Below are 27,375 nucleotides of genomic sequence, written 5' to 3'. Positions count from 1 at the left end.
TCAGCCTCTTCCCACCTTTGCGTGTACAGTCTCTGTCTCAGCCTCTTCCCACCTTTGCTTGTACAGTCTCTGTCTCAGCCTCTTCCCACCTTTGCGTGTACAGTGAAACCCCTAGTTAAGACCTCCAGAAATCTGTGAAAATCAGGTCTTAAAATGGGGGTACATTTACACAGGTTATCAACAGAAGGTCTGAGAAACAAAGGTCATAAAACAGAGAAAGTCAAGATTTAGGGGGGTACAAACTACATTTACACAGGTTATAAACAGAAGGTCAGAAAAAAAAGGTCCCTAAAAGGGAGGGAGTCTCAAATTGAGGGGTGGTAAAAGGGGGTGTTGACAGTAATAGTTGTGTTTGGTGATGTCAGGACCTGTTCCGTAACCCCGACGTGACGTTCCACACGGAGGAGCTGTACATCAACCGCACCGAGTCGTCCATCGCTCAGGAGATCAAGACAGTGGCCGACCAGTTTGGTAAAAGTGTCGTCATTGGATCCTACCCTGATTTACACAACAGGTCAGCATCTACCATTCTTCTTCTTCTTCTTCTTCGTTCATGGGCTTAGACTCCCACGTTCACTCATGTTTTTAGCACGAGTGGATTTTTACGTGTATGACCGTTTTTACTCCGCCATTCAGGCAGCGTACGCCGATTTCGGGGGAGGCATGCTGGGTATTTTCGTGTTTCTACAACCCACCGAACTCTGAAATGGATTACAGGATCTTTTTCGTGCGCACTTGGTCTTGTGCTTGCGTGTACGCACGAAGGGGGTTAAGTCACTAGCAGGTCTGCACAGAAGTTGACCTGGGAGATCGGAAAAATCTCCACTCTTAACCCACCAGGCAGCAGCGACCGGGATTCGAACTCACGACCTCCTGATTAGGAGGCCGATGTCTTACCACCACGCCACTGCACCTAAAGTATCTACCATTGTTTAGTACCCTTTCTTGGTTCTGTAGTAGGATATAGTATAGCTCTCGGTCATTTTTTACATTTCATCAAATTTTGACTTTGCTTTGGCTTTGAAGTTTACACTTTATCCTGTGTTTTAAAATTCTTCTTTTTTTCTAATTTATTTATTTGTTTATTGTCTGCAGTTACTACCAGGTAAAGATCTCATTGGAATCTACTAGTCAAGACCAGTTGAACAAAGCATCTGTACAGATCAAGTCATCCGTACCAGCAGGTGAGCATGCTCTTAATTGAGATGAGTTACTAACTTCTTTTTCTTCGTTCATGGGCTTAAACTCCCACGTTCACTCATGTTTTTAGCACGAGTGGATTTTTACGTGTATGACCATTATTACCCCGCCATTCAGGCTGCATACGTCGATTTCAGGGGAGGCATGCTGGGTATTTTCGTGTTTCTATAACCCACCGAACTCTGACATGGATTACAGGATTTTTTCCGTGTGCACTTGGTCGTGTGCTTGCGTGTACACACGAAGGGGGTTAAGTCACTAGCAGGTCTGCACATCGATCAGTTGACCTTGGAGATCGGAAAAATCTCCACTCTTAACCCACCAGGCGGCAGCGACCGGGATTCGAACTCACGACCTCCCGATTGGGATGCCGACGCCTTACCACCACGCCACCGCGCCCGTCAAGTCACTAACAGACCTGGGAACCCATAACATGTTGCCCTATTTTGCACTCTTGATTGTCAGTACGCTGAACATTTTTTCCCAGACTCTTTTCTTCACTAGCACATCCCAAAGCTGATCCAGTATTTTGTCACGCCAATTGTTCAACTCTCATGGCATGTCGCAAGATGCGTAGTCTAAATTAACCTCGTTTAGTACTAAACATGTGAACATCACTGCCATATTAATTTTGTTTTTGATCACACTGAAACGTCGGTGCAATATTAGCGTGCACGGAATGGACCTTGAACGTTTCGAATGCTGTGTGTAGTACACTAATTTCTCTGAAAGTACACAACGTTTTTTGGAGAATACTTCGAGTGCAAAGTTGCGGATCCCAGATCTGGACTTACAGGTACTTTTTCTTTAAATTTCCCTGCAAGAATGTTTGTAGTATTGTTCAGTGCTATGGAACATAAGAAATAGCGTGTGTGTGTGTGTGTTAGTGTGTGTGTGTGTGTGAGTGTGTGTGTGTGTGTGTGTGTGTGTGTGTGCGTGTGTGTGTGTGTGTGTGTGTGTCATCAGTGTCCGAACAACCAGATGTGCACGATAAAGATCCTAAGTTCACAGCAAAAGTATTAGGGCTTGGAAACACGAATACACACATGAAGGAAAAAACCCGGAAATATGGTTAGAGCTGTACCAACGCAGCCTGCTTTCCCCATTGTGAAATATGGTTAGAGCTGTACCAACGCAGCCTGCTTTCCCCATTGTGAAATATGGTTAGAGCTGTACCAACGCAGCCTGCTTTCCCCATTGTGAAATATGGTTAGAGCTGTACCAACGCAGCCTGCTTTCCCCATTGTGAAATATGGTTAGAGCTGTACCAACGCAGCCTGCTTTCCCCATTGTGAAAGCAACCCGAATTTCTGGCGGTAACCTGACAGTACTATATAAAACCTTATCCTTATCGCTGTCTGAGGGTAACCTGACAGTACTATATAAAACCTTATCCTTATCACTGTCTGGGGGTAACCTGACAGTACTATATAAAACCTTATCCTTATCACTGCCATTTGGGTTTTCCATCACACTGAAACGACAGTGCAATGTTAGCGTGCACAGAATGTTTGAACGTTTCGAATGCTGTGCGGAGTACACTATGAAACCTTATCCTTGTCCGTATCCTTATCTCTGTCTCTGTGTCGATCAGGGTCAGTGGTGCCCTTTGAGAAGGACCCGGTGGGCACAGCAGCGGAACACGTGTATGACATTGTCAACTCCAAGGTCGACGACACCTTCCACACGAGTGTGCGACATGCCGTGTCCATCATAGAACAGGCGCTGGATAAGTACACGTGAGTGTGTGTGTGTGACATGCCGTGTCCATCATAGAACAGGCGCTGGATAAGTACACGTGAGTGTGTGTGTGTGACATGCCGTGTCCATCATAGAACAGGCGCTGGATAAGTACACGTGAGTGTGTGTGTGTGTGTGTGTGTGTGTGTGTGTGTGTGCATGCGTGTCATTGTGTGTGTTTGTGTTTGTGTGTGTGATTACATGTTAGAAATATATACCCATCTCAGAAGGTTGGTGACTAATGTATGGATACCAAGTATAAGTGAGAGCAGGATGCTGTCTGTTGGGGGGTCTTACAAGGGAGGTGACTAATGTATGGATACCAAGTATAAGTGAGAGCAGGATGCTGTCTGTTGGGGGGTCTTACAAGGGAGGTGACTAATGTATGGATACCAAGTATAAGTGAGAGCAGGATGCTGTCTGTTGGGGGGGTCTTACAAGGGAGGTGACTAATGTATGGATACCAAGTATAAGTGAGAGCAGGATGCTGTCTGTTGGGGGGGTCTTACAAGGGAGGTGACTAATGTATGGATACCAAGTATAAGTGAGAGCAGGATGCTGTCTGTTGGGGGGGTCTTACAAGGGAGGTGACTAATGTATGGATACCAAGTATAAGTGAGAGCAGGATGCTGTCTGTTGGGGGGTCTTACAAGGGAGGTGACTAATGTATGGATACCAAGTATAAGTGAGAGCAGGATGCTGTCTGTTGGGGGGTCTTACAAGGGAGGGAGTCTTGTATTGGGGGGTCCACTGTAGGAACATGATTATCACCATTGTCTTTCCCTTTTGTCTGACAGTCTGAAGGACATGTGCCTGGGTTTCACTGTAGGAACATGATTATCACCATTGTCTTTCCCTTTTGTCTGACAGTCTGAAGGACATGTGCCTGGGTTTCACTGTAGGAACATGATTATCACCATTGTCTTTCCCTTTTGTCTGACAGTCTGAAGGACATGTGCCTGGGTTTCACTGTAGGAACATGATTATCACCATTGTCTCTCCCTTTTGTCTGACAGTCTGAAGGACATGTGCCTGGGTTTCACTGTAGGAACATGATTATCACCATTGTCTTTCCCTTTTGTCTGACAGTCTGAAGGACATGTGCCTGGGTTTCAACGGAGGGAAGGACTGCACTCTTCTTCTGCATCTCTTCCACGCCGTTGTTCAAAAGCAAGTACTCCGGTGATCCCATTGACATGTTACCTGGACTAGTGTTGAAGAAACCTTATTAGCGGCACATGACTGCATGGTGGTGCTGTTTGAGGTGTAAGTCGCCCTAAATGCCATTCATTCATGAAACCTAGTTTCACACTGCCAAATCACATGACGGCTGTAAACTTTACAGACCCCCCTCTGGCCGCTACAATCTCTAGCGGTGTGATGCCGTTTTATTCTCTTGATATTTAGATGGCTGTGTCCACATGTGGTCTTGTGCCATGGGGTGCCTCGCTGACCATGCTACTCTCTTGATATTTAGATGGCTGTGTCCACATGTGGTCTTGTGCCATGGGGTGCCTCGCTGACCATGCTACTCTCTTGATATTTAGATGGCTGTGTCCACATGTGGTCTTGTGCCATGGGGTGCCTCGCTGACCATAAGTATATGTGGGTGGCCGAGTGGTAACGCACTTGCGCTCGGAAGCGAGAGGTTGCGTGTTCAGGCCTGGGTCAGGCCGCAATTTTCTCCCCCCTTTCCTAACCTAGGTGGTGGGTTCAAGTGCTAGTCTTTCGGATGAGACGAAAAACCGAGGTCCCTTCGTGTACACTACATTGGAGTGTGCACGTTAAAGATCCCACGATTGACAAAAGGGTCTTTCCTGGCAAAATTGTATAGGCATAGATAAAAATGTCCATCAAATACCCGTGGGACTTGGAATAAAGTAAAAAAAATTCCATCTCACACGGCATTAAGTCTCAGGAAACATGAATACACGCATGCAGGAAAAAAAAATATGGGTAGCGCCGTATGTATGGCAGCTCGCTTTCCCCGGGGAGAAAGCAGCCCGAATTTCCATGAGGGTATATAACCTCACTGGACTGTAAATCTTATCCAATCCAATCCAATCCAATGTATATGTCTTTTCTGTTTGGCCAACATTTGCTTCTGCTTGACTAAATAAGGCTCATGTACTGCTGAAGTATAACATCCACTGCACATCCTGTGTCATGCACAACACGCACTGTAAATTGTCATTTGTAATGCTGGCTTTATTTTGTGTGCAGAAAGTATCCTGACGAGATTGGAAAGCTGCAGGCTCTCTACATACGCAGTCGTCTCCCATTTCCTGAAGTGGAACTGTTTGTTCAGCAGGCTTGTAAAAGGTATTGAGTGTGTTTTGACCACATCTCACTTACAATTTCGCTGCAGAGTTTCACCCCTATGATTGAGAGATTACTTATGCTGTTAAGCGACATGCCAGAAAGAGTTTTGAAAATAAAGATGTATTCAGTATGGTAGAAGAATAAATGGCCTTTCCAGTCATATAACTGGTTTTACAATAAACTGCCCCATTGCATTGGACGGATAGAATATAGAATGGGAAGGGTGGGGGTGTGTGGAAGATTAAAGGATCCATAATTCAGAGTAGCCAGATCTGATGGTGACCTGTGCCACTGGTAGTAAAATAACTGTCAGATGTGGTGGAAGACTGGTAGCAACATTTTGAAGTTAATAATGTTTACAGTCGAACGCCCCTTTTGAGACCTCCGAAAGTCTGAGAACATCGGGTCTTAGTCTAAAGGAAGGAGTCCTAGTTTGGGATTAATCTTACTGAGTTTATGAACAGAAAGTCTGAGAACATCGGGTCTTAGTCTAAAGGAAGGAGTCCTAGTTTGGGATTAATCTTACTGAGTTTATCAACAGAAAGTCTGAGAACATCGGGTCTTAATCTAAAGGAAGGAGTCCTCCCGTACGAAATGAATATATATGACCATATAAGAGACATATAAGAAACCTATAAGTTTCTTATAAGAAACATATAAGTTTCATATATGACAAGTAAAAAGCTATGTATGTCAGTTGTAGGAATACTAGGTTTCTTATAAGTCTCTTATATGAAAAATACCCCAATTCATATAAGAATCATATATGAATCATATATGAGAACCTGCACTTCCAGAGACCGGAGACCGACTAAAATGTACATCACTGCAAGGTCAAAAGAATGTAGTGGGGTTTTTCTGGATACATTGTTGAATTTTGAAAACACAGTTTAATACCAGTTCGCCTAGCTTGCAACTCCAAACATTTGGTTGTCTATGTGTAATGTACATCAATGTTACCCAGAAAGTTATACTTGACTTCTAGATGCTTTGTTCTGTGTATTACTTTGTTTGTTTAAATATGTACTCCATTATGAAATGAAATGATTTCTTTGTTCAGGTACAACCTAGAGTTGATTCGCTATGAAGGTCGGATCAAAGAAAACTTAGCGGCCCTGAAAGACGGTCACCCCAACATCAAGGCTGTTCTCATGGGGACAAGGAAGACTGACCCATACTCAGGTAAAGTGCATACAGTGGAACCCCCCGTTATAGACCCCCCAAAATAAGACTCCTACCTTTGAAGAACTTGGTTTTTTCCGTGATCGGGAGGTCGTGGGTTCGAACCCCGGCCGAGTCATACCTAAGACTTTAAAATTGGCAATCTAGTGGCTGCTCCGCCTGGCGTCTGGCATTATGGGGTTAAGTGCTAGGACTGGTTGGTCCGGTGTCAGAATAACGTGACTGGGTGAGACATGAAGCCTGTGCTGCGACTTCTGTCTTGTGTGTGGCGCACGTTATATGTCAAAGCAGCACCGCCCTGATATGGCCCTTCGTGGTCGGCTGGGCGTTAAGCAAACAAACAAACAAACAAATTCTCACATTTTCTCTTCATAATTAAGCCCTGTAAATTGACCTCCATTTTAAGACTCCCTCTGTTTTAGACCCGATTTTCTCAGATTTTGGAGATCTTAAAATGGGGTTCCACGGTATTAGAATAACCTTCCTGTGGGCTTTGTTGTTAGTTTTGTCAACTTGCTCCTTCCCCTAGTAAAACCTAAAGGCTACTGGCTTTTACAAAATTATTTCATCACAAAATTTCCATTGAGCACAGAGGGGGGTCCAGGCTGTTCATTTTTGGTACGTGACCAAGTGGAGGGATGGTCTTAACCCATGTAAAAGCCTTGCCAGATGTGAGAGGGTGAGCTGAACTGTTTTCACTGGAAGCCGTCTGCCTTTCTTTTACTGGCAAAGCTGGGCCCTCCGACCGTCCCCTTCGTTCTGCTGCTGACCCACTCCGCCTTCACATCCCTCGCTCGAAACTCGCATCTGCTGGTCAGCGTGCATTCCCCTCCGCGGGCCCCTCCATCTGGAACTCCCTGCCACTTGAGCTTCGCCAGAGCCCCTCTCTTGACGCGTTCAAGAGTAGGTTGAAGCAGACCTGTTTACCCTCCCGGATTGTCCGGAATTATTACGGATTTGGAGTCTAAATTCCGGTATTACGGAAATCTACCGAAAATTCCGGAAATTGCGGTCGAGAGAACCTTTTTATATTTAGTCAAGTTTTGACTAAATATTTTAACATCGAGGGGGAATCGAAACGAGGGTCGTGGTGTATGTGCGTGCGTGTGTGCGTGTGTGCGTGCGTGTGTGTGTGTGTGTGTGTGTGTAGAGCGATTCAGACTAAACTACTGGACCGATCTTTATGAAATTTGACATGAGAGTTCCTGGGTATGAAATCCCCGAACGTTTTTTTCATTTTTTTGTTGTAAAAAAAAATAAAAATTTATAAAACGATCCAAATTTACGTTTATCTTATTCTCCATCATTTGCTGATTCCAAAAACATATAAATATGTTATATTCGGATTAAAAACAAGCTCTGAAAATTAAATATATAAAAATTATTATCAAAATTTTTTTTCGAAATCAATTTAAAAACACTTTCATCTTATTCCTTGTCGGTTCCTGATTCCAAAAATATATAGATATGATATGTTTGGATTAAAAACACGCTCAGAAAGTTAAAACGAAGAGAGGTACAGAAAAGCGTGCTAACCTTCTCAGCGCAACGAATACCCCGCTCTTCTTGTCAATTCCACGGGCACTGCCTTTGCCACGGGCGGTGGAGTGACGATGCTACGTTGCGTTGCGTTCACTGAGTTTCATTCTGTGAGTTCGACAGCTACTTGACTAAATATTGTATTTTCGCCTTACGCGACTTGTTCCATCTTGAACACACGGCTAGTATAACTGGCGTTGACACGGAATGATCCAAGGGGGGCAATCTCAGTCATCTGAAAGAGGGAAATCCAAACGCAATCCGCCTTGTTCGATTTTATGGGCTTGGACGATAGAGAAAAATAAGAAAAGCAAAAGCTGGAGTCCAGTCTGGACGAAACTGCTATCAAGAACGCAGAATTGATTTTTTCTGAGTTTTTTTTTAGCCGTAAGCGCCATTTCTCATTTCGAATTTCTCATAACTGCTGTTTACAATGCGGCCGCAGTGAAACCAACAAAGGGGCCTCACTCTGGAAGAGTTTCCTGCTCCGATAAACATGGCGCTTACGGCTAAAAAAAACTCAGAATAAATCAATTCTGCGTTCTTGATAGCAGTTTCGTCCAGACTGGACTCCAACTTTTGCTTTTCTTATTTTTCTCTATCGTCCAAGCCCATAAAATCGAACGAGGCAGATTGCGTTTGGATTTCCCTCTTTCAGATGACTGAGATTGCCCCCCTTGGATCGTTCTGTGTCAAGGCCAGTTGTACTGGTCGTGTGTTCAAGATGACCTTTTTCGTGCGTGAAAATTCGAAGTCGAAATTGTGGTAGTCACCAGGACTGTGATTTCAAGGCTGACCGAAACAGCCTTTTCTGCGCATGTGCACAGCAAGGTATTTGTCGGATTCCGCGGTTTTGAGATCGACATTGGTCCGAAGGGTAATATATAGGGCCGATCTCTGTGGGGACGAAATGCCAACCAAAAAAGCGAAATATCGGCAAAACTATTAAGTCAAGTGGCGGTGTCTGGTGAAGTTTAAGAAGAGCGAACCACATTCATTTTGGTGATCGACTTGAGATCAGTGCAACAACAAAGCTAGTCAGTTAGAATACGAGTCACGTCGCGGCACGTGTCCCGAGGTTAGACGCAGCATTAGTTTTAACAAAATGCAGTACACAAATGAACATGGAAACAAGCAAAAACACGAAATTATGTTTGGCAAAACATGAGCCTGCTTCGCATCGAGTTTATTTGACCTAGGTCTCTACTTCCACAGAATCTCCCAGACCTGCGAACCGATCTCTCACTACGGTCAGTCGCGCCAGAGACATAGATGTAGGTCTATGGTCGCGCTCATCAGTGACTTGCGCTGTTGCCGAAATTCAAGTCTTTCTGAGTCTAAAACTGATCTCCATTAATATTTCTCCAATATAGCAAAGATCACAGTTCTTTGAATCGAAAAACTTACAACCAAATGTTTAAATGAAATAAACGAATCGGTCCTCTAAAATTAAAGGTAGCTTCTGGAGAGAGTTATTATGACTGGTTTTAATGCAGGATGTCTGATGTGACAGAATGTAAGATGGTTTTGTTCACATGCATCTTGACTGAAAATAGTCCAAGGGCGGAGTAGGGGGGGTGGGGGGGGGGGGGGGGGGGGGGGGTGTTACAGGGGTTCCGTTGTCAAAAAAGCAACAAAAAACACAAAAATTCTGTCTGTGGAAAAAAACACCATTTTCTGTCTGTGAAATGTCTGTTGTTGTCGGAGCAGATATCAATGAAGATAAATTGTCATTATTTAATACTAACTTTAAAAGAAATAATGAGTGGCTGCTGACACCAGTTTATCATGTCTAAAATCAAGGATAAGCTACAAATTGTTAATAAAATAGCTAACATTCTTCAGCCAGACCCCCCAACCCCTGGACCCCAGGTTGTACCCCCCCCCCCCCCCCCCCCCTCTAGCTCTCTTGCTCCGCCCCTGAATACTGGTTTTTTTTTATAGATAAAGTAAACTTGTCTTTGTTAAACTTGCATATATATATATCAGGTGTCTTGTGTTGTGTGTTTGTGGTGTGTGTGATCTAGCTTCTGTGTGTGTAGTACAATACTGTTAAACATGGTTATCAATTTTGTACTTTGTTTTGCATGGTAGCGCGCGAATTAACGTGGCGTTTAATCGTTTTCAAGCTGGTTTATGGTTGATAAAAAAGATTACTCAAAGATGCCTCAAATTACGGAAAAGTACCAGTTGCATTCCTGATTTTCATTTGGGGGGGTAAACAGGTCTGGATTGAAGACCCAGTTCTTTTCGTAGCTGGCTGCGACTTTCATGTTCGACGTGATGTGTTGTGCCCCAAAAGACATTCTTGTGCTGTGCTCTGTGAGAGGTGTTTTCTTTGTGTTTAATATTATTTTGTTTGGACCTAGCTATTGATGTGTACATTGTTGTTAAACAGTTGTTTGTTGTATGTTTATCAGGGTTTGCTAGTGTGTGATAGGGTTCGTGTCCGTCTGTAGATGTTAGTTTCTTTGTTAGTTCTGTGTTGACAACTCTTCGACAAGCGCTTAGAACTGTACCCACGGAATACGCGCTATATAAGCTTCATATTGATTGATTGATTGATTGTACAACTGTGTTTACAATAGTCCAGCAGATATTCATGTGAGCCGATTTTCATCTTCAGTCAACATAAAATAACAGGATGCATAACACAAAATGAAGACTCCTTCCCATTTGTATTGTTGCGGTTGCAGACCATCTGGACTCCTTCTCCATGACGGACGCTGACTGGCCGCAGTTCATGCGCGTCAACCCAATACTGAACTGGACGTACGAGACGGTGTGGACATTCCTCAGGACTCTGTGTCTGCCGTACTGCAGCCTCTACGACCACGGGTTGGTGTTCTCTGGCATTTTCATTTCATTTGACCACTGGTTGGTGTTCTCTGGCATTTTTATTTCATTTGACCACTGGTTGATGTTCTCTGGCATTTTCATTTCATTTGACCACTGGTTGGTGTTCTCTGTCATTGTCATTTCATTTGACCACTGGTTGGTGTTCTCTGTCGACCATTGTCATTTCATTTGACCACTGGTTGGTGTTCTCTGGCATTGTCATTTCATTTGACCACTGGTTTGTGTTCTCTGTCGACCATTGTCATTTCATTTGTCACATTGTTGGGAAACATGGTACTGCAGCCTCTATGACCACGGGTTGGTGTTCTCTGTCATTGTCATTTCATTTGTCACATTGTTGGGAAACATGGTACTGCAGCCTCTTTGACCACTGGTTGGTGTTCTCTGTCATTGTCATTTCATTTGTCACATTGTTGGGAAACATGGTACTGCAGCCTCTATGACCACGGGTTGGTGTTCTCTGTCATTGTCATTTCATTTGTCACATTGTTGGGAAACATGGTACTGCAGCCTCTATGACCACGGGTTGGTGTTCTCTGTCATTGTCATTTCATTTGTCACATTGTTGGGAAACATGGTACTGCAGCCTCTTTGACCACTGCACTGAAAGGCAGTAGACTGTGGCTTCACCTTGGGACGTTCCTTTTCAAGCATCCATGGTAACATTTTTAAAGGGATTTCTATCTTAGATAATCGTTTGGTTTCTGTCTGTCTCTGTCTGTCTGTATGACTGCCTGTCTAAATGTCTGTCTCTGTCTGTCTGTATGACTGCCTGTCTAAATGTCTGTCTCTGTCTGTCTGTATGACTGCCTGTCTAAATGTCTGTCTCTGTCTGTCTGTATGACTGCCTGTCTAAATGTCTGTCTCTGTCTGTCTGTATGACTGCCTGTCTAAATGTCTGTCTCTGTCTGTCTGTATGACTGCCTGTCTAAATGTCTGTCTCTGTCTGTCTGTATGACTGCCTGTCTAAATGTCTGTCGATCTTACCTTCTGTCTCTCCCCCCCCTCTCTCCCACTCCCTCTCCTCTCTTGTTTAATAAAAATAAGCTAGATAGAACCAGACGTATTTGAGTGCATTCGAGTGACTGAATGCTTAATCACACCTCAGCCTTCTTGTTTTATTTTATAAGAAAAATCAAAGCAACTTTTATTTAGTGATTTTAAGAAGAAAAGTTGTCAGAATTAGTTGTGTGTGTGTTTAATAGTTACATTTTGCCCGAGTACGCAGTAGGAGGGTCCAGCAGACTTTAATTGTGTGTCTGTGTGTCTGTCTGTCTCGACTTAACAGCTTATTGCTGGGAAACTACTGGGCGCAGTTCGTTCAAAAGTTGATACACTAACTTGATAATAGGTCCGATTGATCGTATTAAAACTTGATAATGTTACCTGGGACCTAAATGCCAATTAAATCACAAAAACGACTCTTAACGGGGGGCGCGATTCGCGGTGGGATAGAACAGCCGTTCGGCTCATAGAACCGCCCAGTCAGCCAGCGACACCAGGCTTTGCGTGCGTGCGTGCTTTGCGTGCGTGTGCCACTGCGCGACCTAATTTTATGAAGCAGCAACGTTAGCAGTCTAGTCATTTGAGTTCACTGGCAATGGCTTGATGGAAAGCGCGTCCGACTATGGCCAAAGTGATCCGGGTTCGATTCCCGGCATGGGCGGTCTAATTTCTTTCTTTTTTTTAATTCTTGTTTACTATTGTTTATTATGAACGTTTTAATGTTTTATTTTACTCTAATAATTTTTTTAATTGTGTAAAATAAATAAATATTTTTAAAACAAATTTTTTTTTTAAATCCACGTGCACAAGACAAAAACTTTCATACTGGGGGAACGAGCCATTCTGAAGAGTACTCGGGTCCAGCGCCAGCGTTTTTTATAATAATGTTGTGAGTTCATTGTCAGCCGTATCCACTCATATGGCTCTATCTGACCAGGTACGGATATATCCGCTCAGACTGTTAGCTAATCAGTCGCTTCCTGTAACGTCCATCTAACGCCTGCATTCCAGCGTGTTGATACACAGTTACTACAATTCTGAGTGACCTGCTGCAGCACAGCTGGTCTCGACTAAAAAAAACCTTGGTCAACATAGGTGGGGTAGAAAGTGTTAAGACTCCCTCCTTTTTAAGACCTGATTTTGTCAGATTTGTGGAAGTCTTACAAGGGGGGTAATTCCTCTGTACTGTGTAATGCGTTGTTGAATTCAAGTGTCTCCAGGTAACCTCTGTACTGTGTAATGCGTTGTTGAATTCAAGTGTCTCCAGGTAACCTCTGTAGTGTGTAATGCGTTGTTGAATTCAAGTGTCTCCAGGTAACCTCTGTAGTGTGTAATGCGTTGTTGAATTCAAGTGTCTCCAGGTAACCTCTGTACTGTGTAATGCGTTGTTGAATTCTAGTGTCTCCAGGTAACCTCTGTTGTGTGTAATGCGTTGTTGAATTCCTTGTGTCTCCAGGTAACCACTGTACTGTGTAATGCGTTGTTGAATTCCTAGTGTCTCCAGGTAACCACTGTACTGTGTAATGCGTTGTTGAATTCCTAGTGTCTCCAGGTAACCTCTGTACTGTGTAATGCGTTGTTGAATTCAAGTGTCTCCAGGTAACCTCTGTACTGTGTAATGCGTTGTTGAATTCAAGTGTCTCCAGGTAACCTCTGTACTGTGTAATGCGTTGTTGAATTCAAGTGTCTCCAGGTAACCTCTGTACTGTGTAATGCGTTGTTGAATTCAAGTGTCTCCAGGTAACCTCTGTACTGTGTAATGCGTTGTTGAATTCCTAGTGTCTCCAGGTAACCTCTGTACTGTGTAATGCGTTGTTGAATTCTAGTGTCTCCAGGTAACCACTGTACTGTGTAATGCGTTGTTGGAATTCCTAGTGTCTCCAGGTAACCACTGTACTGTGTAATGCGTTGTTGAATTCCTAGTGTCTCCAGGTAACCACTGTACTGTGTAATGCGTTGTTGAATTCCTAGTGTCTCCAGGTAACCACTGTACTGTGTAATGCGTTGTTGAATTCAAGTGTCTCCAGGTAACCTCTGTACTGTGTAATGCGTTGTTGAATTCAAGTGTCTCCAGGTAACCACTGTACTGTGTAATGCGTTGTTGAATTCCTAGTGTCTCCAGGTAACCACTGTACTGTGTAGTCTCCAGGTAACCATGTTGAATGTGTGTATCAGGTACACGTCGCTAGGCAGCATGAACAACACCCACCCCAACCCCTCCCTGCAGATCGTGGACAGTAACGGCATCGTGTCCTACAAGCCTGCCTACCAGCTGCTGGACAATGGCAACGAGAGAGATGGACGCAATGTTTGACGAACGCTTAATTGAGCTCTTCACTTCAGTTAGGTGTTAAGGCGGTCCTCAATTCAGCTTGAAGTCGACTTTGCGAAGTCTTTTTACAGAAAATTCAGTGCCAAAGCGTTGTGCAGCCAGCTTCACAGAGTAAACTTTGTCTAATTAATTTGAGGCTTGAACGTGTGTGTTTTGAGGCTTGAACGTGTGTGTTTTGAGGCTTGAACGTGTGTGTTTTGAGTGCTTTGTCACATTCCTTGAGCTGAAGTTGAAAATACAGCATGACCGACTCATGTTTTAAGTAAAAATGAGCATTAGTTATGAAAGTTTTGGCACATAATAAATGTAATTTTGAGCATATGCATATACATCTTTCTTTGTGTTCAGTACACGATGTTCAGTTGTTTGTATAATTTCACATCTGAAAGTGAGTGAACTTTAGTGGCATATAATCAGATCTTCATTTTTTGACAGAAGTACCTATACCAGACAAAATGAATATGTTGGTTGAAACAGAAAGGTACATTATGCAATGAACTGTTGCAGTTGTTTATAGTGTATACTTGAAGCGTGTGATAAATAAATTATACCTAGGAAAGTATCATGCTAACAATCTTTGGCATTAGTTTGTCTTAATTGTTGGATTTGCTCTGGTTGTTAACATTTGATACCTGTTTTGAAAGAACACCCAAGGGACCAACCCAACGTGTCCCTACACTGCAGGTGGTCTTTCACAGGGGATGTTTGTTTCATTGATAAACAAAGGGGACTGTATGAGGTGTCCTTTGTTGGAAGGTGTGGGCCTGACGTTACAAGGACCACTCTGCAGGATGTTTAGGGGCTTCAAAAAACCAGTTGTCGCTATTGGCATGGGTTGGACCCCCCAGGTTTGGCGAGGCATTTATTTCCCGGAGTCCACTTTGTGCGGACTCTCCTCAGTGTCCCAACAACCCTGTTTGGCGAGGGATTTATTTCCCAGAGTCCACTTTGTGCGGACTCTCCTCAGTGTCCCAACAACATGTACTGTAATGTTAAGGAATATTGTGCCTGTAACAAAGACAGGAGTGTGTGCAACAGAAAGAAGCATGACTTTACTGTAGCACAGTTTAACTGAATAAATGCATGTATGCGTATAAATGATCAGAGTATTGGGAGTTATGGAATTTATTGTTTTTAAACTTGTCTCATGCGATTCTGTGAATGCGTGTTTAAAATATTTGCATGTATTTTTAATGACAGCATTTTGATACAGGTAACTTGATTAATTAATCAAAAATGAATTCAAGGGAAAAAAAACTATTGTTTTCTCTTCTATTTTGTGTGCATGTTTGTGTCGCGCCCAATACTCGGAATTGGCAACCTTTTTCCCCCATTTCGTGGAATTTCCAAAAACTGCCCATTTCACAAAATGTACAGTGTTTTGTCGAATGTTTAAAAGCTTCTGCATCATGCCCATTTTGTGAAATCAGCAGCCAGTCCATAACTTTTTGTTTCACCAATATATCGTGTCTGCATTGATTTGGCACCCTAGTATGCTTTGTAATTGTATGGTCTGTGTCGAGCATAGTTCCAAAAATAATTAAACACTCCACTTTTTATATAACATGAATTATGGAGATATCTATCCATTCTAGCATCTAGCTGTCTATGTGTGGGGATACCCAAGGCAGTTGAGAACTTTAAAACCCAAACTTGGCTGCCGATTTCACAAAAAGGACAAGTTTTAGAAGCCTGTATGCATTTTCAGCAAAACTTTGCCAATTTCTTGAAATGGGCAGCGTAAGCTGGTTACGCAAAATTGTTGCTGATTCTGTGAACTGGGCACAACATGTGTGCATTTAATACACATAATTATGATTGTACTATGGCATTTTTTGTATGAAGTGTTGACATACTGAACTATCAGTAGGTAAAGGGTATTGATTGTCAAGCAGTGTGGCAGAGCCATCGCCCAAGACATCCAAGCAAGCTTGTCAAAGCGAGGCGAAGCAACAGCACGCTGCTGACCGTCTTAGACTTGCCATGGCGACGAACAACTCACTCTGATGTGCATGTTATGCAGTGTTGGCTTAATATCTTTCCCTTTTCCTTTCAAAAATATACTCATCGGTGTTCACAATTCCTTGCTGACATTGACAACGTGTTTTGACCGAGGTCACGTGGGTTAAGCAAAATGTCATGCGAGTTTAGCAACACATGGGATTCGCCACAAATAGCAGTGATCGGCAACACATGGGATTCGCAACAAATAGCAGTGATCGGCAAGCAATTAGCAGCGAATCAAGGCTCCAAACTGCATAGTTTTGAAAGAAAAGGGTATCATATCGAGCGCACACTGTATACATACACATCAGAGTTAGTTGGTTTATCTATGCTGGTCAGTAACATGTTGTTGCTTCGCCTCGCTCTGACAAGCTTGCCTCGATGTCTGGGGCAATCCCTCTGCCACACGCCTTGAAAATCACGACAGAGATTTATTTGAAACGTCGTCTATTCATAAGAAGGTAAGGTGTGGGAAAGACCACAAAAACACACACAGAAAAAGATATGAAAGAAACAAACCCATGCTTTTCATGATGAAGAACTCTATTACAGACTCAAATGCAAAATTTAGAAACAAGATGAAAGTTTACAATAAATATGGTTGATTCTCCAAAGCTGGGTGTAATTTTGTGAAATGAAATGTCAATCCTATTAACACTTGAAAGTAATGTGCACGTGCTCCTAAACGATTGCAATTGTTCCAACTTCCTAACAGCCAGTCAATGCAGATATTCCTACAGTAATTCTTTTCCTGCAGACCAACGAAAAGTTTGGGAAGAGCATTTATGAATCACATCCAGTGCTATGGCTAAAGCTTCTCCTTGTTGAAAATGACAACACCACTGGTGTCACACCACCCAGCTTTGGAGAACGAACCACGAGACAGCCACTAATTCATCCACAAAATTCAACCCAAGTCATCATCCAGCAAAACACACTCAACCACACGCTGATATCTTATCTTCAGACAAGCTTTTAGAGTCTCTCAGTCTCATAGAGTCATACATACTTGCTGTAACCTAAATGTATTACTTCACACCTGTATCAGTGTATGCAACTTCCACTCAAAAAAACTCCCCTATAAGTGAATCCAGCTTGTATTTAAGTTGTAAATGAAGATCAAAACACTTTAAACAGCAATGCTCACAAACAGCTACAACAAATCATTATAACTATAAGTATAGTAGTGAATCCAAAGAAACTGGCTAACTAACAGTAAACAGAAAAGAAGAAAGGGTTGCATGAGCCCTGGAAAAACAAAAACAACATTCACCTCATACTTTCTGTTTCAGTCACACTTTCTTTCTTTCTTTATTTGGTGTTTAACGTCGTTTTCAACCATTCAAGGTTATATCGCGACGGGGGAAGGGGGGAGATGGGATAGGGGAAAGGGGGGAGATGGGATAGAGCCACTTGTTAATTGTTTCTTGTTCACAAAAGCACTAATCAAAAAATTGCTCCAGGGGCTTGCAACGTAGTACAATATATGACCTTACTGGGAGAATGCAAGTTTCCAGTACAAAGGACGTAACATTTCTTACATACTGCTTGATTTCAGTCACACGCTGAAGGAGCTTATTTACAGGGGATCATTCTGACTACTGCCATCTCTATGCACAAATGATTCCTACACCAAATTTATCACAACGATCTAAGTAAAATCTAATCATGACAGTTGATGACAGAAATTCAAAGAGCAAAGAATAGTCAATACCCATCGACAACTGTCAACCCAAACAATTACAACATTAAAAAAACTAGAAAGAGCAAAAACTTGCCAGGCTCATATTGGTGCTTAATTTATGTAGGATGGGTTGATTATATCTCTTGTCTGCTGTGTCAATTGTCATAAAAAAACGGGTAGCTTTTCCCTTACTATATATATTGTCTTTTCCCTCTGAAACTCATGCAACTGTCCCACAATCACTTGACTAATTGCTACTGTCACTGCCACTGGCTTTTCATGCACACATTAGGCAGCTAAGGAAAAAATGGATATTATTCTGTTTACACTGGAGGTGGAATGTACACAATGTCAAAACATTCTTAGTTTACTAACTTCAAACAAAAATCCAGACATTTACACGTATGCACTTCACTGTTCGCATTTCAATCTGGGTCAAAGTATAACATGTGATTTGCCTGGCATACTGTGTCTTGTGTGAGGAGACCGACAACTGTCATTGAGTGTCAACTAAAAGTTCACATGATGATTACACTGCCCACTAGACACAACATTTATGATTTAAAGGTTTGTAACAAACTACACTGTACCTTCCTCTCTTGTTTTCACTGATTTAAAGGTTTGTAACAAACTACACTGTACCTTCCCCTCTTGTTTTCACTGATTTAAAGGTTTGTAACAAACTACACTGTACCTTCCCCTCTTGTTTTCACTGATTTAAAGGTTTGTAACAAACTACACTCTACCTTCCCCTCTTGTTTTCACTGATTTAAAGGTTTGTAACAAACTACACTCTACCTTCCCCTGTTGTTTTCACTGATTTAAAGGTTTGTAACAAACTACACTGTACCTTCCCCTCTTGTTTTCACTGATTTAAAGGTTTGTAACAAACTACACTCTACCTTCCCCTCTTGTTTTCACTGATTTAAAGGTTTGTAACAAACTACACTGTACCTTCCCCTCTTGTTTTCACTGATTTAAAGGTTTGTAACAAACTACACTGTACCTTCCCCTCTTGTTTTCACTGATTTAAAGGTTTGTAACAAACTACACTGTACCTTCCCCTCTTGTTTTCACTGATTTAAAGGTTTGTAACAAACTACACTGTACCTTCCCCTCTTGTTTTCACTGATTTAAAGGTTTGTAACAAACTACACTGTACCTTCCCCTCTTGTTTTCACTGATTTAAAGGTTTGTAACAAACTACACTGTACCTTCCCCTCTTGTTTTCACTGATTTAAAGGTTTGTAACAAACTACACTGTACCTTCCCCTCTTGTTTTCACTGATTTAAAGGTTTGTAACAAACTACACTGTACCTTCCCCTCTTGTTTTCACTGATTTAAAGGTTTGTAACAAACTACACTGTACCTTCCTCTCTTGTTTTCACTGATTTGCAATAACACATGTATATAAATGTATGTAATTACAAAAAAATATAAACATTAAATGATTAATTTACCACATCCATAATCAAAAGAATTTGTATGCAGTAATCCCAGATAAAGAAGAAAAGACACCAGTTTTGGGGTTGTCTTATGCTAGCTAAAACTGAATGAACAAGAAAAGACCAGTTTTGGGGTTGTCTTATGCTAGCTAAAACTGAATGAACAAGAAGAGACACCAGTTTTGGGGTTGTCTTATGCTAGCTAAAACTGAATGAACAAGAAAAGACACCAGTTTTGGGGTTGTCTTATGCTAGCTAAAACTGAATGAACAAGAAAAGACACCAGTTTTGGGGTTGTCTTATGCTAGCTAAAACTGAATGAACAAGAAAAGACACCAGTTTTGGGGTTGTCTTATGCTAGCTAAAACTGAATGAACAAGAAAAGACACCAGTTTTGGGGTTGTCTTATGCTAGCTAAAACTGAATGAACAAGAAAAGACACCAGTTTTGGGGTTGTCTTATGCTAGCTAAAACTGAATGAACAAGAAAAGACACCAGTTTTGGGGTTGTCTTATGCTAGCTAAAACTGAATGAAAGTGCCATGCTATTTGAGACCAGCTTTTGTTTGACACAGTACACTAGCTTTTGTTTGACACACTACACTAGCTTCAGGACATAACTGTGGACAAATGCTCGCAGTCATACTAACATGTGACGTTCTCTCTCCCTCACTAACAATAAGCCCAGGATTCAAAACTATCCTAGTTTGTTTCACTAGCACATGTCATTTGTTGAGATCTTATTCTCACCCACTTAGGAAGTGAAAAAAAAGTCTTGAAGTTGAAGCAAACGTAAAAGCGCATATTACAGAAATAATTTTTTTAAAGTATATTTCTGCATTATCTGACTTATTAATTTATCCACATACAGAATAACCAAGGTCAGAATGACATCTTACGAAAGACGTCTGAAAATGTGTGCAAGCTGTGATGAAGGGTCCACATGCCTCAGACCACAAAATCAATATCTTGTGACCAAGCTCCTGATTAGATTCCATGTATTCCACTGACGACCACGATGAAGTATGAACCAAGTCCAGACACTCTCTGCGCGGCATTTGATCGTGGGCTTTCACAGCGACGCTCTATGACATTTCGTAGCTTGACCGGTTGTTCATCTTATACTGGATGAAGGAGAAGACGAAGAGGACGACGTAGATGCCGGCAGCGATCCAGCAGTTCATGGCGTTCTGCTCATACTTCTCCTTGGCGTACTCCAGCGTGTAGTTGTGGTGCTCCCAGTTTGACTTCAGCGGAGTGTCCTCGAACAGCGCCGGGCTGCGCAGCCAGAAGAACACTCCCAGTAATCCCTGAAAATATACATTATGAAATTGAAAATATGATCACTTTGTGTTCCCTGACAGTGAGTCGAGTGAGTTGGCATGCATGCACACAATACTTACACATAACTGAAAAACAGAAACAGGTTACAGTAACACTAACAAGAGTACATCACTGAAATATAAGATATATATATATATAATGACGTCAAGAGCGAGAATGCATAGAACTTACGTCATGAGCAAGGGAGATCATCCTTTACTCGTTATAATCGTTTACAGGCAGACAGGGTGTGCCGAAGAAAAATTTCCATTTTTATGTAATATTTTAATGGACAATAAAGTGCTGTTATTGTTATTATTGTTATTGTGTGTGTCTCCACCGCCTACATTCCAACGTGGAATTTTGAAAGCAGGGAGCACACTAGAGGTAATGGAAGAGGTGGGGGGAGGGGGTAAGAATTAGATCTAGAAAGAACTCTTCACAGACAGCCTACTGGAGAATCAAACCCTTTCGGAGCCAATTGCAACACAGAACAAGAATAACCCGAGGAGAGTTCTACAACCTCATTGGATTGAGAATTCACTGTAAGTGCATTAAAGGGCATTCTCATAGAGTGCTGAACCTGAAAAGGTCCGTTTTTGTTTAGCCAAGACTGCTACTAGTGCTACTGGTTTCGAGCTGAGAAGCTCTCATCAGGCAGTCTCTTGGCATAAAACAGAGAAGAACCCTCAAACTTTTATGCAAAAGAGAAAACCACATTTCTGCGGTAGGCCCTCTGCATAGACGAGAATCTTTCTTTGACTCCCCTGCAACTGTCAGTGAAGAGTAAGAAAAAGAAATTTGAAGTATCAGCAGCTGCTCTTGGTTGTTGAAGCAACAAAATAGAAATTAATAATGAGAGCGCTGCTAAAAATGCCAAAATGTGCACTCAATCGCTTGTACTTTTAAAGAAAAGTTAAATATAGAATGACGTCAAGAGCGAGAATGCATAGAACTTACGTCATGAGCAAGGGAGATCATCCTTTACTCTGTGTGTGTCTCCGCCGCCTACATTCCAACGTGGAATTTTGAAAGCAGGGAGCACACTAGAGGTAATGGAAGAGGTGGGGGGAGGGGGTAAGAATTAGATCTAGAAAGAACTCTTCACAGACAGCCTACTGGAGAATCAAACCCTTTCGGAGCCGATTGCAACACTGAACAAGAATAACCCGAGGAGAGTTCTACCTCATATATATATATATTATTATTATTATTGTGATCATATATATATATGTGTTCATACTACAATTTCTGGCTTCACATTTCATAGTACGGCTGAGAAGAGAGTGAAGAGCACCTCTCTTTTAGTTTCATAGTACATGCAGCTCTGCTTAGAGTTACACTCACTGACTCAGTGTTTACTAGACCTGTTTACCCCCCCAAATGAAAATCAGGAATGCAGCTGGTACTTTTCCGTAATTTGAGGCATCTTTGAGTAATCTTTTTTATCAACCATAAACCAGCTCGAAAACGATACGTTTATTCGCGCGCTACCATGCAAAACAAGTACAAAATTGATAACCATGTTTAACAGTATTGTACTACACACACAGAAGCTCGATGACACACACACACAAACACACGACACCTGATATATAATATGCAAGTTAACTAAGAGTAAGACAAGTTTACTTTATCTTAAAAAAAAACCACCACAGTATTCAGGGGCGGAGCAAGAGAGCTAGAGGGGGAGGGGGGGGCGGTACAACCTGGGGTCCAGGGGTTGGGGGGCCCTGGCTGAAGAATTTTAGCTATTGTATTAACAATTTGTAGCTTATCCTTGATTTTAAACATGATAAATTGGTGTCAGTAGCCACTCATTATTTCTTTTAAAGTTAGTATTAAATAATGGCAATTTATCTTCATTGATATCTGCTCCAGACAACAACAATTTCACCGACAGAATTTTTGTTTTCCCCACAGACTGAATTTTTGTTTTGTTTTTTACATTTAGTCAAGTTATGACTAAATGTTTTAACATAGAGGGGGGAATCGAGACGAGGGTCGTGGTGTATGTGTGTGTGTGTCTGTCTGTCTGTGTGTGTAGAGAGATTCAGACTAAACTACTGGGCCGATCTTTATGAAATTTGACATGAGAGTTCCTGGGTATGATATCCCCGGACGTTTTTTTCATTTTTTCGATAAATACCTTTGATGACGTCATATCCGGCTTTTTGTAAAAGTTGAGGCGGCACTGTCACACCCTCATTTTTCAATTAAATTGATTGAAATTTTGGCAAAGCAATCTTCGACGAAGGCCGGGGTTTGGTATTGCATTTCAGCTTGGTGGCTTAAAAACTAATGAGTGAGTTTGGTCATTAAAAATCGGAAACTTGTAATTAAAATTATTTTTTTATTAAACGATCCAAAAACAATTTCATCTTATTCTTCGTCATTTTCTGATTCCAAAAACATATACATATGTTATATTTGGATTAAAAACAAGCTCTGAAAATTAAAAATATAAAAATTATGATCAAAATTAAATTTCCGAAATCGTTTTAAAAACTATTTCATCTTATTCCTTGTCGGTTCCTGATTCCAAAAACATATCGATATGATATGTTTGGATTAAAAACACGCTCAGAAAGTTAAAACGAAGAGAGGTGCAGTAAAGCGTGCTATGAAGCACAGCGCAATTACCGCCAAACAGGCTTGTCACTTTCACTGCCTTTTGCACTAGCGGCGGACTACGTTCGGTTTCATTCTGTGAGTTCCACAGCTTGACTAAATGTAGTAATTTCGCCTTACGCGACTTGTTACATTTAGTCAAGTAATGACTAAATGTTTTAACATCGAGGGGGGAATCGAGACGAGGGTCGTGGTGTGTGTGTGCGTGTGCGTGTGTAGAGCGATTCAGACTAAACTACTGGGCCGATCTTTATGAAATTTGACATGAGAGTTCCTGGGTATGATATCCCCGGACGTTTTTTCCTTTTTTTCGATAAATGTCTTTGATGACGTCATATCCGGCTTTTTGTAAAAGTTGAGGCGGCACTGTCACACCCTCATTTTTCAATCAAATTGATTGAAATTTTGGCCAAGCAGTCTTCGACGAAGGCCGGACTTCGGTATTGCATTTCAGCTTGGTGGCTTAAAAATTGATTAATGACTTTGGTCATTAAAAATCTGAAAATTGTAAAAAAAAATTTTTTTTTCATAAAATGATCCAAATTTACGTTAATCTTATTCTTTATCATGTTCTGATTCCAAAAACATATAAATATGTTATATTTGGATGAAAAACAAGCTCTGAAAATAAAAAAATATAATCAAAATTAAATTTCCGAAATCGATTTAAAAACAATTTCATCTTATTCCTTGTCGGTTCCTGATTCCAAAAACATATAGATATGATACGTTTGGATTAAAAACACGCTCAGAAAGTTAAAACGAAGAGAGGTACAGTAAAGCGTGCTATGAAGCACAGCGCAACCGCTGCCGCGCCAAAGAGGCTCGTCACTTTCTCTGCCTTTTGCACTAGCGGCGGACTACGTTCAGTTTCATTCTGTGAGTTCTACAGCTTGACTAAATGTAGTAATTTCGCCTTACGCGACTTGTTTGCTTTTTTGACAGCAGGGGGGGTCGGGGGGGGGGGGGGGGGGGGGTCCGGAACCCCAGTAACATCCCCCCACCCCCACCCCTCCGCCCTTGGACTATTTACAGTCACTTGAAGATGCATGTGAACAAAACCACCTTACATTCTGTCACATCAGACATCCTGCATTAAAACCAGTCATAATAACTCTCTCCAGAAGCTACCTTTAATTTTAGAGGACCGATTCGTTTATTTCATTTAAACATTTTGTTGTAAGTTTTTCTATTCAAAGAACTGTGATCTTTGCTATATTGGAGAAATATTAATGGAGATCAGTTTTAGACTCAGAAAGACTTGAATTTCGGCAACAGCCAAGTAACTGATGAGCGCGACCATAGACCCCTACATCTATGTCTCTGGTGCGACTGACCGTAGTGAGAGATCGGTTCGCAGGTCCGAGAGATTCTGTGGAAGTAGAGACCTAGGTCAAATAAACTCGATGCGAAGCAGGCTCATGTTTTCCCAAACATAATTTTGTGTTTTTGTTTGTTTCCATGTTCATTTGTGTACTGCATTTTGTTAAAACTAATGCTGCGTCTAACCTCGGGACACTTCATTTTTTTCATTTTTCTTGTGGCGCGACGTGACTCGTAACTGGCTTGCTTTGTTCTTGCACTGATCTCAAGTTGATCACCAAAATGAATGTGGTTCGCTCTTCTTAAACTTCACCAGACACCGCCACTTGACTTAATAGTTTTGCCGATATTTCTGTACAACTTTCGCTTTTTTGGTTGGCATTTCGTCCCCACAGAGATCGGCCCTATATTACCCTTCGGACCAATGTCGATCTCAAATCCGCGAAATCCGACAAATACCTTGCTGTGCACATGCGCAGAAAAGGCTGTTTCGGTCAGCCTTGAAATCACAGCCCTGGTGACTACCACAATTTCGACTTCGAATTTTCACGCACGAAAAAGGTTCTCTCGACCGGAATTTCCAGAATTTTTGGTGGTATTCCGTAATACCGGAATTTAGACCCCAAATCCGTAATAATTCCGGACAATCCCGGAGGGTAAACAGGTCTGCTGTATACACACCTGAGTTTCTCCTCGTTGAGATAATAAAGTGTTCTATCATCTATGTTTATATTAAGGCAAGGGACAGCAGCAAAAGGCTTATTCACATGAAAACATGTAGCCTGCGCCCCCCGCGGGTTAGGGGGAAGAATTTATCCGATGCTCCCCAGCATGTCGTAAGAGGCGACTAACGGATTCTGTTTCTCCTTTTACCCTTGTTACCGTAAAAGTCGACCTATAAGCCGCGACTTTTTTTTCCTAAATGGACCCCTGCGGCTTATAAGGCGGTGCGGCTTATGAATGACTTTTTCTGAATCAGTGGCGTGTACCCGACTTCGCTCAGTGACCTAGTTTCCGGAAGTTGGATCGCCGCTGTGTAATGGCCTTGAATCAGCTGTGTTTACCTCAATTCACTCACTCACCTTCTTTCCGGAAGTTTGAAGCATGACAATAACTTACACTCACACAGTAATGGGTTGGCATACACCGGTTTTGACACTGAGGAGTCCGACTTCAGCGGATTTTCAGCATCAGATGTTGAGTGATTTACAGAACTAACTACAGGTGCTGTGTGCAGGACGAGAGGACAGTTTGATAGTCCAGAGTTCTGTGAATCACTCAACATCTGATGCTGAAAGTAAAGTGCAAAACTGACAAGTTAGCCGGTTCGTTTTTGTGTGTGTGTGTTTTTTTTCCGTTGACTTTCGATGTTTCTTGACTTGAACTTTGCTTCTAGGCGCGGCTTGTATGCCGGAGCGGCTTGTGTATGGATTTTTCTGAATTTTTTTTTAAATCGGGGGGTGCGGCTTATACCCAGGTGCGTCTTATAGGTCGACTTTTACGGTAAGTGTTTCTTGTATAGAATATAGTCAATTTTTGTAAAGATTTTAGTCAAGCAGTATGTAAGAAATGTTAAGTCCTTTGTACTGGAAACTTGCATTCTCCCAGTAAGGTAATATATTGTACTACGTTGCAAGCCCCTGGAGCAAATTTTTGATTAGTGCTTTTGTGAACAAGAAACAATTGGCTCTATCCCATCTTCCCCCTTTCCCCGTCGCGATATAACCCTTCGTGGTTGAAAACGACGTTAAACACCAAAGAAAGAAGAAGAAAATGTAGCCTGCCAAAGTACTTCGAAATGGCCCAAAACATTGCTCATTCCTGTGCCACTAATGACTAAATGAAATCAGTAATTTATCATTACCCAACTACTGGAGTACTTCCTTCACTGATGATGATGGTACATTGACCACTCGAATTTCACTGAGGACACACTCCGCAGAAACACGATACCGCTTTAACCACTTTTTTGTACAATCAATGTTCAAATGAATCCCGTTCAACATACAGGACTGATAGAGAGGAGATTAACAAAATAAATTCAGTGTTAACCATCGTTGTCATTTTCTGCACTCGTGTTTGTTGTCATATTTCACTACAGTAGATCAGTGATTACCGTCAGAGTAACAAACAAATAAACAGAGAAAGTCGCTTCATATATTAGTAATCACCCGTGTCAGTATACTTACGAGCATAACAATGGCCCAGACGCTGAGGACCATGTAATATCTTGAGCACAACGGGCCACAGATTGGACAGGCCATCTTGTAAAGTGTGCTGTCCTCCCTTTAGCAAAAGTCATGTGACTTGTCGCAAGAGCCAAGATGAAGGAGAAGGACGACTTCCGGAAGAAATATTTTGCCCCCTATCGGACATTTTAAAAAAAGATACTGCTACTGAACAATATTTTTTGCATCGGAAGAAAAGAAGTAGTAACTATTTGTTTGCTTGATATCATCATATGAACAAGAATTAATGTAATCATGCTTCGTTAAAATGACATTCGAGTGCCTCAGTCGAAAATATCTTATTAGACAAATATTTCAAAAAGTACAACAACAAAACACAACCAACAACGAATCTACCCGCCCTACATTTCAGTGACCGGACAGTGTAAATAATAATTTGAAAGGATAGGAGGCAGTAATAAGAGATCACGTGAAAGAGGTTGTAATATACGTTGCTGGTTTTCATCTTTTAAGTAAAGGCAATAAATGAGTTTTGAAGGCACACTCCTTGCCGTGAAAACTGACAGATTTGCTCACTATCTCAGATCTCGCCAGGCT

General features: G+C 41.8%; 2 protein-coding genes across 3 annotated transcripts in view; one reads left to right on the top strand and one right to left on the bottom strand.

The window, feature by feature from the left end:
• The window catches only part of LOC138971881 (FAD synthase-like), a 33,951-nt gene extending 18,429 nt beyond the window's left edge, over positions 1 to 15,522 (top strand). Inside the window, exons 6-13 of the mRNA XM_070344720.1 lie at positions 366 to 514; positions 1,096 to 1,184; positions 2,795 to 2,939; positions 4,030 to 4,110; positions 5,164 to 5,262; positions 6,323 to 6,444; positions 10,680 to 10,821; positions 14,023 to 15,522. Of these exons, the coding sequence (XP_070200821.1) occupies positions 366 to 514; positions 1,096 to 1,184; positions 2,795 to 2,939; positions 4,030 to 4,110; positions 5,164 to 5,262; positions 6,323 to 6,444; positions 10,680 to 10,821; positions 14,023 to 14,161 (966 nt within the window). The 3' untranslated portion in view covers positions 14,162 to 15,522. The remainder of the gene's footprint in view (positions 1 to 365; positions 515 to 1,095; positions 1,185 to 2,794; positions 2,940 to 4,029; positions 4,111 to 5,163; positions 5,263 to 6,322; positions 6,445 to 10,679; positions 10,822 to 14,022) is intronic.
• Positions 15,523 to 16,708: 1,186 nt separating this feature from the next.
• LOC138971885 (ribonuclease kappa-like) lies at positions 16,709 to 26,933 on the bottom strand. 2 transcript variants are annotated; one of them, XR_011457413.1, is made up of 3 exons: positions 26,779 to 26,933; positions 19,238 to 20,622; positions 16,709 to 18,457 (listed from the first exon to the last, which is right to left on the bottom strand). XR_011457413.1 is itself a non-coding variant. In XM_070344727.1 (2 exons), exons 1-2 carry the CDS (start codon positions 26,851 to 26,853, stop codon positions 20,398 to 20,400), a joined length of 300 nt encoding a protein of 99 aa, XP_070200828.1. In that variant the 5' UTR covers positions 26,854 to 26,933; the 3' UTR covers positions 16,709 to 20,397. The 2 variants fall into 2 exon arrangements, 1 of the variants encoding a protein (XP_070200828.1); XM_070344727.1 differs by having other exon boundaries at positions 16,709 to 20,622.
• Positions 26,934 to 27,375: the final 442 nt, after the last annotated feature.

The sequence above is a fragment of the Littorina saxatilis genome, linkage group LG7 (assembly GCF_037325665.1).
Source record: "Littorina saxatilis isolate snail1 linkage group LG7, US_GU_Lsax_2.0, whole genome shotgun sequence".
Taxonomy (NCBI): domain Eukaryota; kingdom Metazoa; phylum Mollusca; class Gastropoda; order Littorinimorpha; family Littorinidae; genus Littorina; species Littorina saxatilis.
The sequence above is the reverse complement of the archived record's forward strand: the minus strand, read 5'-3'. Positions and strand labels throughout refer to the sequence as shown.

Excerpts from the sequence above, each read along its gene's own strand:
- LOC138971885 (XM_070344727.1), bottom strand. The coding sequence starts at position 26,853 with ATGGCCTGTCCAATCTGTGGCCCGTTGTGCTCAAGATATTACATGGTC. Across the intron at positions 20,623-26,778 it reads TCTGGGCCATTGTTATGCTC|GGATTACTGGGAGTGTTCTT; the intron begins GTAAGTATACTG and ends GTATATTTTCAG.